General features: G+C 38.4%; 1 protein-coding gene across 1 annotated transcript in view; it reads right to left on the bottom strand.

Annotated features, from left to right (window-relative positions):
- pard6gb (par-6 family cell polarity regulator gamma b) overlaps positions 1-12,592 on the bottom strand; it is a 29,800-nt gene extending 17,208 nt beyond the window's left edge. The window contains exons 1-2 of the mRNA XM_056741996.1: positions 12,317-12,592; positions 7,604-7,826 (exon numbers count right to left, since the gene is read on the bottom strand). Of these exons, the coding sequence (XP_056597974.1) occupies positions 7,604-7,826; positions 12,317-12,391 (298 nt within the window). The 5' untranslated portion in view covers positions 12,392-12,592. The remainder of the gene's footprint in view (positions 1-7,603; positions 7,827-12,316) is intronic.
- Positions 12,593-15,545: the final 2,953 nt, after the last annotated feature.

Raw genomic sequence — 15,545 nt, 5'->3', positions numbered from 1 at the left:
CGCTACTTTTCTATTACCGGTATATCGTTCAACACTAGTGGAAACTAGCAACTTGGTATATTAGCACTTATTGTATTATTGCCCTTGAATGACATATCGCGTCATTGCTCCCTGAACTCTCCGTAAGGCACTTACGATAAAAGCGTTTGCTAAATGACTAAATGTCTACCAATGGCACAGAAAGATAAAAGGAAAGGAAAAAAACTCAATGATAGTACAATTATTCGGTGGGGATTTGGACCATTTATTGCTGGTGTAATGATCGTGTTCAACCTTTAAAACAGATGTAACTGTTGCCTATAGCAATACCAACTGGAATTGAAACTGTTTGAGTGGCCTGGCACGGCTGGACATCAGTTTTACCAAATATTTTACTCCTCGTCTAATATTTAAAATTTTGTGGTTTCACTGACTTTGAACAGGCACTCCAGGGGTATGGATTACAAATGGTGTCTGTCTGAAGTTCTATGGAAGATTTACTAATCCAAAAGAATTTAAGAATGGCAAAATAACAGCAGTTTAGCACAGAAAGCAGAAGGGTGGTCATTTATTCATCCTTGTGTTGTTCAAAACCAGTACAGGACCACTGGGATTGTATGAATTTGTGTCTCTACAATGGAAGTCAATGGGGGCCAATGTTGGTTGATTACGAACATCCTTCAAAAAAATAATTTGCGTTCTGCAAGAGAAAGATAGTCTGACAGGGTCGAAATAACGCGAGGAGTAAATAAAGAAAGAATTTTCAGTTTTGGGTGAAGTCACAGGTCTTTGAAAGCCACTTATGATCTACAAAAAAACTTCTATAAAGCAGTAGGGACAGGACCCCTAAGTGTTGTGAAAAGGTCAGCACTTTTTCAGAAGAGACAGAATAAAGCTGCTGTATCAAAAGAGGCCTGACAGCTGCTGTCTCCCCTTCAAAAAATAAATAACAGCAATCTATGAATAACCTTTATTGTATGATGTTTCAGAGAATCATTGCTGTTAATGGCATTGCCTCGAGCTCCACTGGCTGCGCAGACAAAAGGAGCGTGTTATCCAAGTAACTGCTAACAAAAGAGAGTGGAGCCGTGCTACTGTGACTCCAACTTTAAACTCAGCAAGAATAAAAGGAAAACAACCTCCAGTGATGTTTTTCATCATTTATATTTAACACATGGTCCTGCTGGTACGAAGAGTGCCAAAAATAATCTCAGCAGGGACCTGGGATGTAACCGAGCGCAATTCTGCTCACTAGCAGCACGTGAATTGCATAATCCACACACTTCCTTACGTAACAGCGATTTTTTTTTTACATCTAAACTCAGTATCAAAACAGTCAGGGATGAAACATAATCTCACAGCGAGGGGAGATTAGTTTCTGCTTCTGTGATCCCAAAAACAGAAATAGATTTAAAGCCTGCTTGTGGTGGTGCGGCAACACGGTGAGAACAAACAGCTGTGGGTGAGCTGTGTGCACTGAAGGCCAGGCATACTCTCATTACAGAGTTCCCAGAAGCCCCTGGGCTCCTCTGCATCGTCCAGCCAGATGTGCGAACGGTTCCCTGCGGTTGGCTGTAGCAGCAGACAGAGGACGAAGAAAAAACCCAGCAGGATCTTCTAGAAGGATAGAATGACCCTTACACTATAGAAAGCACAGCTATTTCAGTGATTTACTTGTGAACCAGTATAAGAACACACTTATTTAAAGGCAGGATATGCATTTCTTTCCAAAATAAAATGTTTGTTATGCTGGTCAAGTCTCTTCACATCCTGAGAGCAATCGCTAAGTGGTCTTAATATTTTTTGATACATATATGCCGTTTGTGGATGGTGTAGGACCCAACGTTAGGAGCAGGCGTGGCTTTGAATGGTGATTTGCAGGTAGGGAGTATGATTTCACTGCTAACATGCGAAAGTTAGCTTTTCCAAAAAGACATCTCCTTGAAAAGCACATGCATTGTAAAAGACATTTAACAAATGTTTTGCAGCTGAGATTTAGGACGAACAGCAAAAGCTAAATACTACAGGATTTAGTAGTAGATTTAGTGGTGGGACGCCTGATATTCTCCTCCAAAAATAACACACAGAAGAGCAAAGAAAGGTGAAGTTTGACACATCATATGGTGAATAAAATAAAAAAATTATCAGCCAGAGACCATACAACTTAAGTCTAAGATGTGACATTTCCGAGATAAAGAAGATATTTATTAAGGGTACACTCTTTAAAATAAAGGTGCTAAAAAGGTTTTTCACAGCGATGCCAAAGAACCATTTTTGATTCAACAAAGAACCATCACTTTCTTGTTTTTTTTATAATCCGAAGAACCGTTTTCGCCACAAAGAACCTTTTTTGAAACCGAAAGGTTCTTCAGATGTTAAAGGATCTTTATGGAACTAAAATGTTCTTCTATGGCATCTAAAAAACTTTCGAAGCATCTTTTTTTGAGAATGTAGAAAATAAGGCACGACTTGATTTTTTCCAATCAATTTGTTGGATCATGAAAGTTGTTCTCCATATGACAGGTGTTTGGCAGTTGAAAACTGGGATTAGAAACTAGTTTATGATTAAAGTAAAAAAAATGTTTGGAAGTTTGCACGCTTATAAATCAACCAGAAACTAAAATGAGGAAGTAACCACTAATTTCACATCGACTTCAAAACCACCAATAAGCGAGTCCAGGAGACTAGTATAGATTGTATACTGTAAAAGACCCACACATGGATCAGGAAGAGCCTTATAGTAACTTTTTCTCACACACTTCTTTATTATCACAGTCATCCATTCCCTGTAATCTCTCTACTACGCACAACTCCATTCCTCCTGAACGTTTTTCAGACCATTTCTCTCTCACTTCTCACTCTGTGTAAAATACTAATAGATTTTTTTCAGAAACTAGCCTTTAAAAGTGCACATAACGCCACATGCCAGAGAATGCCTTGAAAAGCAATTTCCTGCTGTTTTGGCAGACAGACTTTGAAGATCATTGCTGTACAGATTATATAAGGCACATTTACAAGTGCATGCAAAGACGTTTTTATTAATTGCATTTCTGAACTGTCAAATACCATTCATTTTTGAGCATGAAAAGTGCTCATTGTTTTATATTTTTAAGTCAGAATGCTATTTTAATGGTTTCTTCAGAAAACCCAATTTCTCAGGAGTGATTGTGTTGGCATTACTGAAATGCTGTATATAAATGAATTCCTCTTTGTCTGAGAGAGAAGTTTTTCTAGTTCAGTTTTATGTAGATTTTATTCAGTTCAGCCTGTCTGTCTCCAAAAACAACAGCAACAAACCAAAAATAGGAAACTTTTGTAGTTTTTAATATTCAGTGTGTCCTGTATTTGGCCTCTGCCCTTGGGTATTAACCGCAGGTCACTATGAATGCAAATAATCTCATTTAAACAGATTTATAAGAAATACAACTATCACAGCAAAAAACCCTTTGTGTCGGTCGGATCACTAGCTAGTTTGTAGACATTTCACTTTGTAATTCGGCAATTTGGATGATTTTAATCTTGTAAATGTATGTGCCATTTTCATACATATTTGAATAAAACCTTGATACTGTTACAAGATTTAAATATAACGTAAGTGACCTAACACTTCAGTTCATTCCCAGTAACAACTTCAAACTAACTTTAAATATTTCAGCAAGATTGTTTATAAAATGTAGTAGCTGCCCTAAAAGCGGAAACTGCCCCAAAACCACCCATTGTGGCAACGCTGATAATGCAAGGTGTATTTTTCACTTACAACTTATTTCAGAAAGGTAACAACAAATAAAATCTAGCTTGCATACCTTCTAGCGCTTGTATTTGTGTACTTGCTTAATGTTGCAGGCCTAAAAGTGGAAGCCGCCCATCTAGCGCACTAGAACTTCAGACAGGACATGTGTTCTCCATCAGCTTCATTTCTAATTTGGGCTTGAATAAACAAAGAACATGTGTCTGTGTTTTCATCCACAAAACTTTCGCTGTAACATCAAAAAACAAACCCTCTCCTTATTTTAATAAACAGATGTTGCATGAGAAAGATGAACCGGTTGAAGCCGGAGAAGCCGAGAACTAGATAACCGGCGGCAGTGTTTTCAGACAGCTGATGATTATGTCACAAACAGAGACAATAATTCCTAATATTTTTGATTAGAAAAGGGTTATAAATCAGACTTTATGTTTGCATTTTAAGATGCTACAGAGTTAGATGCTCAGGCTGCGTATGCAACACAATGTGACAAGAAGGAACAGCAATGCTTTTCACCCTACATTGCTATTAGTTAAACAAGAAAAGGTTTGTTGCTAGAAACGCTAAAGAACAGAGTTATTTCTCTGAAATCAACTTAAAAAATTACATCATTTAGTAACATTGGTTATATTAAGATACTTGCCAACATTAAGTCTGTGCAAGAATCCACTGCATTCATTTGTTCTGACCCCTGATTATCCATTACCCAAAAATCTACAAAGCGTCACTCTGCCTTTGGCCAATCACATGCCAGGACAGGTGCACGTCAAGTGGGTCTTTCCCACAATGCTGGAATGGAAGTGCAGCGTCTGTCTCTGCAGGGGCAAGGTCTGACTTCGGGTCTTAACTGAGCTAACCCGTGTACAAGAATCCCCTGAGTCAGTGTCTGATCAAGCCTATATCTGTCTAACCTCAAGAAAGGAAATTAAGCCAGACTGCCTGCCCCTTTTGCCTTCTGTTCTTTATGGTGTATTTAAATGAAGGAAGTCTCAACTGGTGACCTCTCTAAAAGTCCTCAGAGCTTTGTTAGCTTTGGGGGCATATAAAAGGAGTGTTTTGTCTACATACATTAAGACTATTTTATTAGAACAAAACTGCTAAACAGGCAGCCAATGGGTCGCATACGGTCTTTATTTTGTGGCCCCGGCATGCCTAGTTATGAATGTAAAGATATTATAAATAGCTCGGAACTTTGCATGTTGTCTTTTCACCTTGTGTCTAATGCAAGATAAGAGATGTCTGGTTACGTCTCTATAACAAAACGGAGTTCTTTAACCATAAAGACAAGACGTCTATTTCGACAGCTTCCATATAAAACATTACAGGTGGTCTCTAATACTGCTCTAACACATCAATTAAACTAAATGTGTGTGTAAGTCTTCACTCTGGTATAATCTTCCATTGACAGTTTTCTGACTCATCGTCTATCTCTCCTAGTATGTCCATATGTCAGGAACTCATGACTGATGGGAATGCTGAGACTCGCTGGTACCGCCCAGCAAGTGCTGCTAGTTACAGCCTTACTCACGCTCAGGTTAAGAGAAGCCGAAGCGTGAGAAAGCCCCTCATTGTTCCACATTCACAATGGTCACTATGAGAGCTGAATAGCATCAACAAGCAAAGAAACTAATTAGCATAATAGTCCAAATCCCACTAACCACTTAAAAACTTGTGCTGTCGCAAGAAAACACGAGTTACTTAATCCACTGCTGAAGCCTCGAATTTAACATTACGTGCTTGAACGGTTCGAATACAATCCACTCATTTTACCGAAGCATCACAAAAACAGATCAATATTTAATCTACCCTTATGAAGTCAGATAAACTTTGTTTAGGCAGTGATTAAATCTTGTATTAACCAATATTAGCTTATTGAGGCTAGACTAAATGTTTACATATTACTTTGAGTGGTGTTTGCCCGTGACAAACCTAGCAACAACGTGTTTCAGAGGTACTTTATAGGGTGTAGCTATAAGGTTGCCAGAGTGTTGATCACATTTCTGTATGGTTGCTAGAATGTCGTTCAAGTATCTAGATATGGTCTTTCCTTCAAGATACCTTTTTTCCCCTGTTTTATTGCCCACTATTCAAAACACACCTCTGCTCAACAAACCCCAAATTTGAGGTGTCATGTCATTCATATTCGTTGCACAAAAGGTGTCAGAAAGGTTTGATGTTTGTTCAAATCCCTTATTCCAAGTTTGAGCAAACATAAAAAATCATGTTTGCCTTAGCAAGACACAAAACAGCTTAAAGAGTGATCTCTGAAGTTTTACTGTTGTTAAAGGCATGAATGGTCTTCAGTTGTGCAACTGCAGAAATGTAAAGTATGCAAATATTGCAGAGTAGCGTTCATCCTCAAATGTGTGATGACAGAAACGTTCTGTTGACGTGTCGAGATGAGCTCAGCTCGGCCTGCTGAGGTCTGTTTTTGTCTCTTTTCACGTGGCTCTTTTGTTTGCGTGAAATGCCTGCCATGCCAGCAGACAGAATGATTGTCGCCTGTGACCTGTTTTCTTTAGGCTAAAGTCCCTCTGAGAAAAGAGATCAAACCCACAAATGAACAGCTAAGCTCATTTGACCCGAAATAAGACAACTAAAATCATCAAAATCAATAAAGTTTCTAGCAACTAGTCATGTTTCTCAGTGTAGATTTTTTAATACGCTTATTTAAAGGAATAGTTCACTCAAAAATTAACTAGTTGTCACATGATATTTTGTCACATGCAAGAGCCAATAAGATTAGAATTTGATTTGCTAAATATGCTTAAAATAATAATCTTTTTACACAAACAAACAGATATTTTCACTTCAGAAGACTTTTATTAAACTCACTGGAGTCGTTTGGATTACTTTAATGATGGATTAGCTTTCTAGATCTTAAACTTTAAGATAAAAGTATGACTAAATGGAAGTCATATGCATCTGGGACATCGCTAGATTAAATTATGAGAAAATGTATTTATTTATTTTTGAATTGCTTCACAAACTAAAACTGTTTGATCCATGCACTAATAACAAAATGCTTGTCCAATCAAATTGGTGAAAAATCACAAAAATACTTTAATCTATTGTCAAGGTTGACAGACTGTAAACTAACACTTCAGTTATTCAGTGATGTGGATGCTGTTACTGAAAGATTAGCAAAATCTCATCAAATATATCACTACTAACAACCAATACTGAAAAGCAACGATAGCAACTGAAGACGAAGCATCACCTGAACAAACTGTTTGTTCGACTGACATTGAAAGTGGTGAAACATTATCTAACAAAACACAAACGGTTTGGCTACAGGATGCTGATTCGTCTTGCGCTGGGATTTACAGGAAGAGTCCGAGTCTCTCCACAGGAAAGAACTGTCACTCTCTTCCCTACCATCAAACCCAGCAGCCTTTCCTGTAGAAAGTTATCTTCAGACCACAGCATCTCTATCACACACACACACACACACAGATCAGTGTGTGCTGGCCCATGCGAGGGAAAATGCGACAACATAATAGCTGCACTTAGGACTGCGTGTTTGTTTGCGTGTATCTGTGTAATTCAAAAGCATACAATCAGAGATCACATGGCTGTGTTTACCCTGTATTTTTCTGCCGACCACAGGATGAGGCAAAAACTTTGGGCTAAATCTGACTGGATCGCTTTGCAAATATGTACTTAATTCTACATTCGGTTACATTTTAACCCCTAACTAACTGACATGACTTACTTTCCTGACCAAATCTTTTAACAACAAAAAATGCAGAGCAGAAACAACAAACACTGCTTCAGATATAGAAACATCCACCTTGAAAGAAAGAAAACAAAAGAAAGCAAAACTGGGACACAAAAGGATGTGGGCGGGAAGGATATGAAAAGAGAGAAAGGCCATACCTTGTCTCTGTATGAAGATTCGCAGCAGGGGGTGTGCGGTGGAGACGGCCTTGCCAAAGTTCTCGTCATTGTTGATAGGAAGAAGGTCTCCGTGGACATCAGCGTATCCGATCATCACCTCCATGTTTGCGATCCGGTGGATGGTCATAATAAGACTGTAGAATTCCTCAAACTTGCCTGGTTTTAGCCGATCCACGGAAAACCTCCGGAACTCTGCCCCATACTGCAAAGTCAAAGCAGAAGTCAGTTTGTTGCTACAAACAAGTGCAATGAAAACTCTGTTCAAACTAAGAAAGTAAAAGACTGCATTAATTTTATTGGAAAGAGAAATATCCCAACAGGCAATAATGTTATGTTTTTTCTAACTGCGTTGCAGTTTCACATTGTAGAAGTGAAATTAAGATTTTGTTATACTTTATTATAACTTTTTTATAAATGTAGTTATTGTACTCATTATCATCCTTGGTGTGAATGGATCTTGAGTCATATCAGTGACTAGAATTTGTGGTTTAGAGGGGTGCCACACAAATAAATCTTTACGATTTTTCTAACCATTCAAGAATATTTGATGATTTTTAAAATAGTTCAGTATAAATAATAGACAAATTTTAAACATTAAAAAAAATAAAACACTGTAGACCAACTTCGCCATTTGAAACGATTATTACACTAGTTTTGCTGATTCACTTAATAGATTTTGTCTCACGAGTTCGATGTCATTTTGCTTGGTGCAAATGTTATCCCATAAACAAAAGCAAAAACAAATCAAATATTTCAGAGCAAAGTCAAAATACAAGTTAAAATCTCTGTATATGCCCTTCACTTCAATGATCACGGTAGCAACTTAAGCAGCTTGTATAAAGACTGGGAAAACTGTCTGTAGACACAAAATATCTTGATTATGTCTGGCTGTGATACCACTTTACCAAAACAAAATTTTGTTTTTTTTGCTTATTAGTCTCTTAATCTATTTTGTCTTTAAACACATGAGGAATCAGAAAACACTGACTTTGGAAGATAAAGACAGCTAAAGACACATTCCCTGTTTGAATGGAACCGCTCGGCTCTACTGTCATGAACTTGGCTGCCCTGCTGGTTTTTATAAGGAAACGGAGGCAAGCAGGGGCCTGAGACACAACAGCATTAAACACAATGCAGGATGATGAGTAAGCACAGTAAAACTCAACAATGACACGCCAGAGGAAATCACCATTATGTTCATAACATTCTCATCTGCAGCTGTGCTGCGCACAAAACGTTCATGAAGGATGTGATCTTCGAAAATTAAAGATAAGAAGGTTGTGATGAAGATTCAGCACAACATACAGTATCATGGGCATCTGACAGACTATGAGGTCAGGCTGAGGGTACATCTCTGATCATTTGACTGGATTGCAGATATGAGTCTTGACTCTTGAAGCGTGGGCTGTCCAATCCAGTCTGAAAAACAAAGGCCTCGCATTGTCTTCTGCAACAGCGGTACGTGTGCAACATCCCGACAGTCATTTGTGGACGGGTTTGCTGTATTCTGTAATTATGGCTCATGGATAAGAGTCCTAAATTAGCCAATGGCAACCTGTTATTAGCACAAGAAACATGAAAGCGCAGGAGCAGAAATATACTCTGAGGGTCTCTGAAGGGCAATCGTGTGATCAAGTTGACTATTATGTGAAACAAGCCAATTAAACGCAAGCAAATAAGACAACATCTCCTAAAGTATGAAAGCGTGAGCTGTTCATCATCTTCACATGATAAGCAGTGACCCATCACTAACAAATTAACGCAGCTAGCTAACCATAAAACGTGATCGTTACATAACTGCAACGTAATCTGACGACCAAACTTTTATTGTGGCAACGTAAGTAGTTACATTGTGACAACTTGAAAAGTGAAATTCCTGGATTCTTTGCCGCAACGTTACTTTGTGATGTTGACTGTAAGTAAGCGCAATGTATTGACAATGTACCAATCAGGGCATACTATCAAAATGTCAACAGCGTTAAAGCTTGCACACTTTGTGCCACCGTATTCTTCAATAGGTGCACCAGCGTAACTGTTAAGGTCAAACTGAAATTATCAGGGACCTTGTCAAACATAAACATTTGCCACTTGTTTTTAACACCGGGTGCCAGAAACACCAGGACACTGTGATGACTTTCCCAATATCCTATTTATTATTAGCCATGAGCAGACACAGACATAATGTGGGAACTGCATTGTCTGCAACGATTTGGAAAACAAAATCTCTCAAATTGATATAAGAGTGGGTAAATCTGTTGAACAGAACTGACAGTACCCCTCTTTTAGGTAACAGAAAGCATTACTAGATATTCCAAAAAACGAATATACTAACAAACAAGGGACAGGAGCTGTACAGAATTTTGTGAATCTGTCAACTGAATTTTTAGCATCTATCCATCTTTTTGGACTGCAGGTGACATTTAAAACGTACAGTAGGATTTCAACATACAGCGTTCAACAGTTTCATTTAAAAAGAATCAACAAAAAGGAATTCCCTTGTAATAAATACTGACTGTTTCAGTTGGACCTGAATCAGTGCCAAACGTTTCTGGGCACGCAGGAGTTCACCGTGCACTCGTTCACATTGCTTTTGCACCACCTGTGATCGTTGCTGTCCTAAACCCGTGAGATGACATCAGACCATTGAGAGTACGGGCCTAAGCAGAGCCTAAACTGGTCCAATGATTGAATCCTGAGTAATATGAGAATAACAAAAACTTTTCATCAGTCCACTAACCCAGGCAGGCTCAGGCAAGCCGAAACAACGTGCTACAGACAAATTCACAGCTCTTTGTGTTAAATACTTGTCTGACGTTAACCAGTACCCAAAACCTAATCTTATCAAGTGTCAGCAAAGCGTTCCATGCGAGTTCATTTCCAACTGAAAACCAAGAGAATCTGGCAGTGGAGGAGCAGTCGGGGGGAGTGTTTCTGGAAGACGTACAAAACCACAGACACATCAGTGTGCTTTCTTTAGATGTAAAGTGTTTGGAGACAAAACCGGTTTCTCACAAAAGAACACGGTGACATGGTTCGCTTAGGAAACCCTCTCCCACATTCTTATCACCAACAGAGTTCTTCCAAAAACAACAGCTCCTTGATTGGGACATACAGGAACTTAGCGATGACATCATGAAAACACTACGTGCGATCTAGAGATTTTAGTGACATCACAATGCATTACTCATTGCATGACAGACAAGTGATACAGTGTTGTGATTGACAGGCAATGTACTGACCATCCCGGTGTGGAGATTGTCCAGACCCACCCGTCAGCATTATCGCCACACAAGTTTTAGTTTCACACATTGGTCAATTGAGACTCGAGTTGGGTATTTTCCAATTACTCCAAGTATTGGGTATTTAGGTTTTAGTGGTATCTGCCTCATTCAAGAGCGTGTAATTGGCACATCTTGTCTTTAGAGATCCCAAACAGTGGATCCTTTCATTAACAACAGTAGCGGGTCTTTTCAGATGCTGTTATGAATTAGAGCAAGGTTGAATAATAGAGACGAATAATAAGACAATGGCAACAGAGTCTGGATCTGGGAACGTCGCCCACACATTCCAGCAATTAAGAGCATCACATCCACATTATAAAAACTGTCTAGGCCATGTCTAGTGCAAGATCTCACAATTGACTGATGAATTTTCAGCCACTATCACACAGTTTTGTATAAAGGGTTAAATCTGTGAATTGGTTTCGGAACTCAAAGGATGTGTAAAACATCATCTAGATCCAATTCACTTTGACAGCTCTTGGAATACTGTCTCCTATAAGTCAACTCTAAGAGTCCATAGTATCATAAGCTCAAGCATTTTCAAATATAAAGCGATATAGATGGTTGGTTGAACCTTTGTCATTCAAGCATTTGCTCAGGCAAGCTGTGCAATGTGCATGAGGATAGTAAACCTACCATCCTGTTTTAAATGAAACTCCTGCTATTCATTACTAATGGGAATGAATTCATGAAAGACACTTTACTGATACTTAGAATGTATCAATACAATTTTCCTTATCAAATAAAGTAGCATCAAAAGAAAGTATCCTTTTGAAACAACATGAAGTAACTAAATCTAAAGAGGCGTACACGTGCCCAGAGAGAGCACAACAAAACTATTAATTTGTCCAACTGAAACAAATTAAGAAGCCAATCCCACTGGGCTTGTTCTCACGTTTGTTCTCGTGATCTGTAAACATATCCCAGTGCTGTTTGGATACTTTTTCTCATAATAAGACCGTATTTTACCTTTACTGGTGTGAATATTGAAAAACAAAATTTATGCATATGCAGAATACAGGAATGATCAGATTAGCAGACAAGGATCATCACACTACTGAAACAGTTATTTAACATTCATCTTCAAATCTATGTATAATTTAAGCAAATCTTGGGGTTTCTATATCAATGACAGTTCAAGCGCCAAAACAGTTATGCCCTACTAGACTCGAATGAAAATGAACATAAAACGCAAATGAAACCTAATGCAGCGCAACACGGTTATCCAACATGTTAAAACGTAGCTTTAGTTCTTCATTGAGCAGATCATATAACGTTTTCATTGGGAAAACTTGACAAGGGCTAACCAGAGTTAGCCATCCATACTTTCCCCAAAGTACATATCGTAAAACATCAAACAACGAACGTTACATCAAAACGTAAAAGTGCGTGGTTTTGATTCAGGACTTACCTTGCTTTTCACTTCCACGGCATTCATGTTCAAATTACGCAAAGATTGCGATTTATTATTAAAGCTCCGGTTCATTTCGCTCGGTTTAAAGTTTTTAGCCCGTCCAGGATGAGGGTCTCGGTTTACAAATCCGTCCCCCGTATTATTAAACGTCCGATATTTGAGTTCAAGACGTGGTAAAGTCCGTCCTCGGAATGTCACTTTTTCGTAAGTTGTCGTCGCAGTGTGTCTCGATCACTTCGCAAAACTTCTGGAGAAAAATATGTGAAAGACAAATCAGCGCCTTTCTCTCACTAGGGGGAGTGGGGTGAGTTTTCACGAATGACATCATCCCTCCCTCTTTTCGACTCTCCCGAAAACGAGTATGATAATCCTACTATGACGAAGGGTCGACTGTGAATATTCATGACGCACTATGAAGCTCGCCTGTTCGGCGTAACTGATTGGATGAAACTCAAAACGTTAGTAAGTGGGCGGTAGTCATAGCATAGGTAAAAGTCAATTTTAAATATTTGAAAGTGAAAGAACTATGTATAAGTTGGTATGTTTTCTGTAGAATGTAAACCAAAAGAAGTGAAAGAAGGCCTAAAGCACACCACATAAAGAAATTGGTAATAGTTTTAATGACAACTTTAGTTTAACTTATTTACATTTGTAAAAAAAAAAACGTTTCTTTAAGCAGGGAGAACAAAACAAATTAAAGGTTTGATTTCCATACCCCTAATGTGTATTTCCCCATTTTGAAATGAATGTAAAATTAGGGTTTGTTCACTCGTGGGCGGTTCTTTACGTGCTGATCTGGGTGGAAGGCGTGGCTCATGTATATTGATCACGTCACGTAGTAGACTGGACGCAACACGTTACCCAGCAACGCCAGAGCATACTCATTACATGAAGTTTTTGCCATAGTAGGATTCGTAAATTGGCTGCCAAATTCATCCCATGTGTAAGTGGATTACGACATGTTTAGACACAGGAGAGAACGTGCAAATGCGTAAATCAGTTGTATATCGTAGCCGTTCATCCGTAATGTCCGGATGTGTATCATTGCAGGGAAGCGGCTTTAAGGCGCCGAGACCCGACAGCTGCTCTGTCCAGGAGTGTTTTTTTAGGAACTTCTCGGGCAAACGTTTCAGTGGACAGTAAAAGACATGTCTATATTTGCCCGTGATATCACAACTACCTTAAACATACCGCTAGATATCACTATAACGTTATAAAAGGAAGAGCGTTTTTCCTGAGTTAAATCAACACTTGTAAAGTACTATTGTGTGTTTTGGATCAAATGTGACATTTAAGTTGGTTGTATTTGTCTTTTCTTCTTTAAAAAAAAGAATATTTCTCCTTGTAAAGCGTTTTACTTTGAATAGTAATTTTGACGTAGAAAAGCCAACAGAGTCATGTGAAATAAATGTAAAACACATGTAGTGGGTCGCCCCCTGGTGGTGACTTAATACCAACATTCATATTCGTAACCTTATTTTGGACACTTTAAAAGCATGAAACTGCATTCTTGACATATTTGCGACGCCAAAAGACGTTACCAGGACGTCATTTCCTCTTGCTACAGGATGTCACATGGCAATTATGGCTCAGGTAAAAACAAACAAACAAACAAACACTGGAACTAAATTCTTGTGAGTGAAGAGGGAATACAAGTACTTTGTGTATGGTATATTAAAACAAAAATAACTTTAACTGTGTTTTAACCTCTGCTTATCATGCACTTTACATTACATACATTACATGTGACATGCGTTACAATGAGAGCCATATGATGGCCAGAATTAATGAAAGAAAAGAACATGAGCTGTTTTTTAAGCAGTAACTGTGCAAGGCCTCTTATAACTCCAGAGGGCTTTTAATGGCTAGTCTGGACTCTTTCATTCACTTTAATGTGTAACCTGACAGAGATCAGGGATCAGAAAGCAGTGCTCTCCGCTGTAACGGACGTGGAGTCTTTGAACTGATCCAGGATCAGTCACGCTTGTTTATGAGTAATGGCAATGCATTATTAGCTGCTCTGGGATCTGCTGCCCAGACAGTATATCGTCTGTGTTTTCATTGGGCAATTAAGAAGAGTTAAAGTGACCCTAACCCTTGCAGTCTTCCTTGTTTGCATTCACTAATAGGCATGTTCTGGGAATTGTGAGCGGTGACCCAAAACTCATAAATATTTCAGTATTTAAAAGCTTGTTATGAAGAATGGGTCTCAATATTAGATCTCATGAGTCAGAATTGTGGCTCAGTGGTTAGCGCTCCTGAGACATATACAGTACATGGGCCATGGTTCAAGTCCGACCCGGGTCATGTCCCGATCCTACACCCCGTCTCTTACCCTCATGCTCCTGTCTGCCTACACTATCCGTGTATATGAATACAAAATTTAACATTATATTATTGGAATTTCAGTGAAGACTCACTTTACAGATTTAATATGTCGGACAGCACACACGGCGGGGTTGAGCATTAGCTAGTGTAACGTACAGGTATTTTTTTCATTGTGAAATTGAAGTAGATATTGAAGTTTTTAATCAAGTTTTAAATATTTATAATCTTTTATTTCACTTTACACCTCTAGGGGGAGACAGATCCCATAAAATGGAGCACACTGCAGACAAAGAGATCAGGCTAACTGCAGAACATATCATAAATTCATCACTTATTTATTTCTTTTGCAAAATGAATCGAAAAATATAAGTGTGTCTTCTCTTTCAGAAGCAACATCAGCAATGTCACAGAGTGTGCTCAGAATTCGGAAACAAAAGTCAGCGTATTTTCTCATTTTGAATTCAGACGTTTCACATGAAATCCTTTTTCTTGTGCACATATTTTGCTTTATGCTCTTACTGTATGTTTTACACATGCAATAACTTCTATGCATCGTATTGTTAATTTTACATGCTGTAAATGTCATACTGTATGTGGAAAACCTAAAGAAACCTAAAATTAAATTAAATCTCCTGAGCTATGACATAACAACAACCTCTAAGCAATACAATTATCCGCCTACCAAAACTAGTTTTGTCAGGGCACATAATCTGTTTAGAATTGACTTTCATCCATAGCAATTAAATACTACTGTTGCTCTAACTCCTGGTATCCAGGACAAAGGGTGCCCAAATACAGCATACATGCAACAGTTAACTCACAATAAATCATATTTTGATAACCATTCCTGTCAGTAGACTTCGGGTTGAATTTTGTGATGTGCATCAGTAAATTAGAA

The sequence above is a fragment of the Triplophysa dalaica genome, chromosome 25 (genome assembly GCF_015846415.1).
Source record: "Triplophysa dalaica isolate WHDGS20190420 chromosome 25, ASM1584641v1, whole genome shotgun sequence".
NCBI lineage: Eukaryota > Metazoa > Chordata > Actinopteri > Cypriniformes > Nemacheilidae > Triplophysa > Triplophysa dalaica.
The sequence above is the reverse complement of the archived record's forward strand: the minus strand, read 5'-3'. Positions and strand labels throughout refer to the sequence as shown.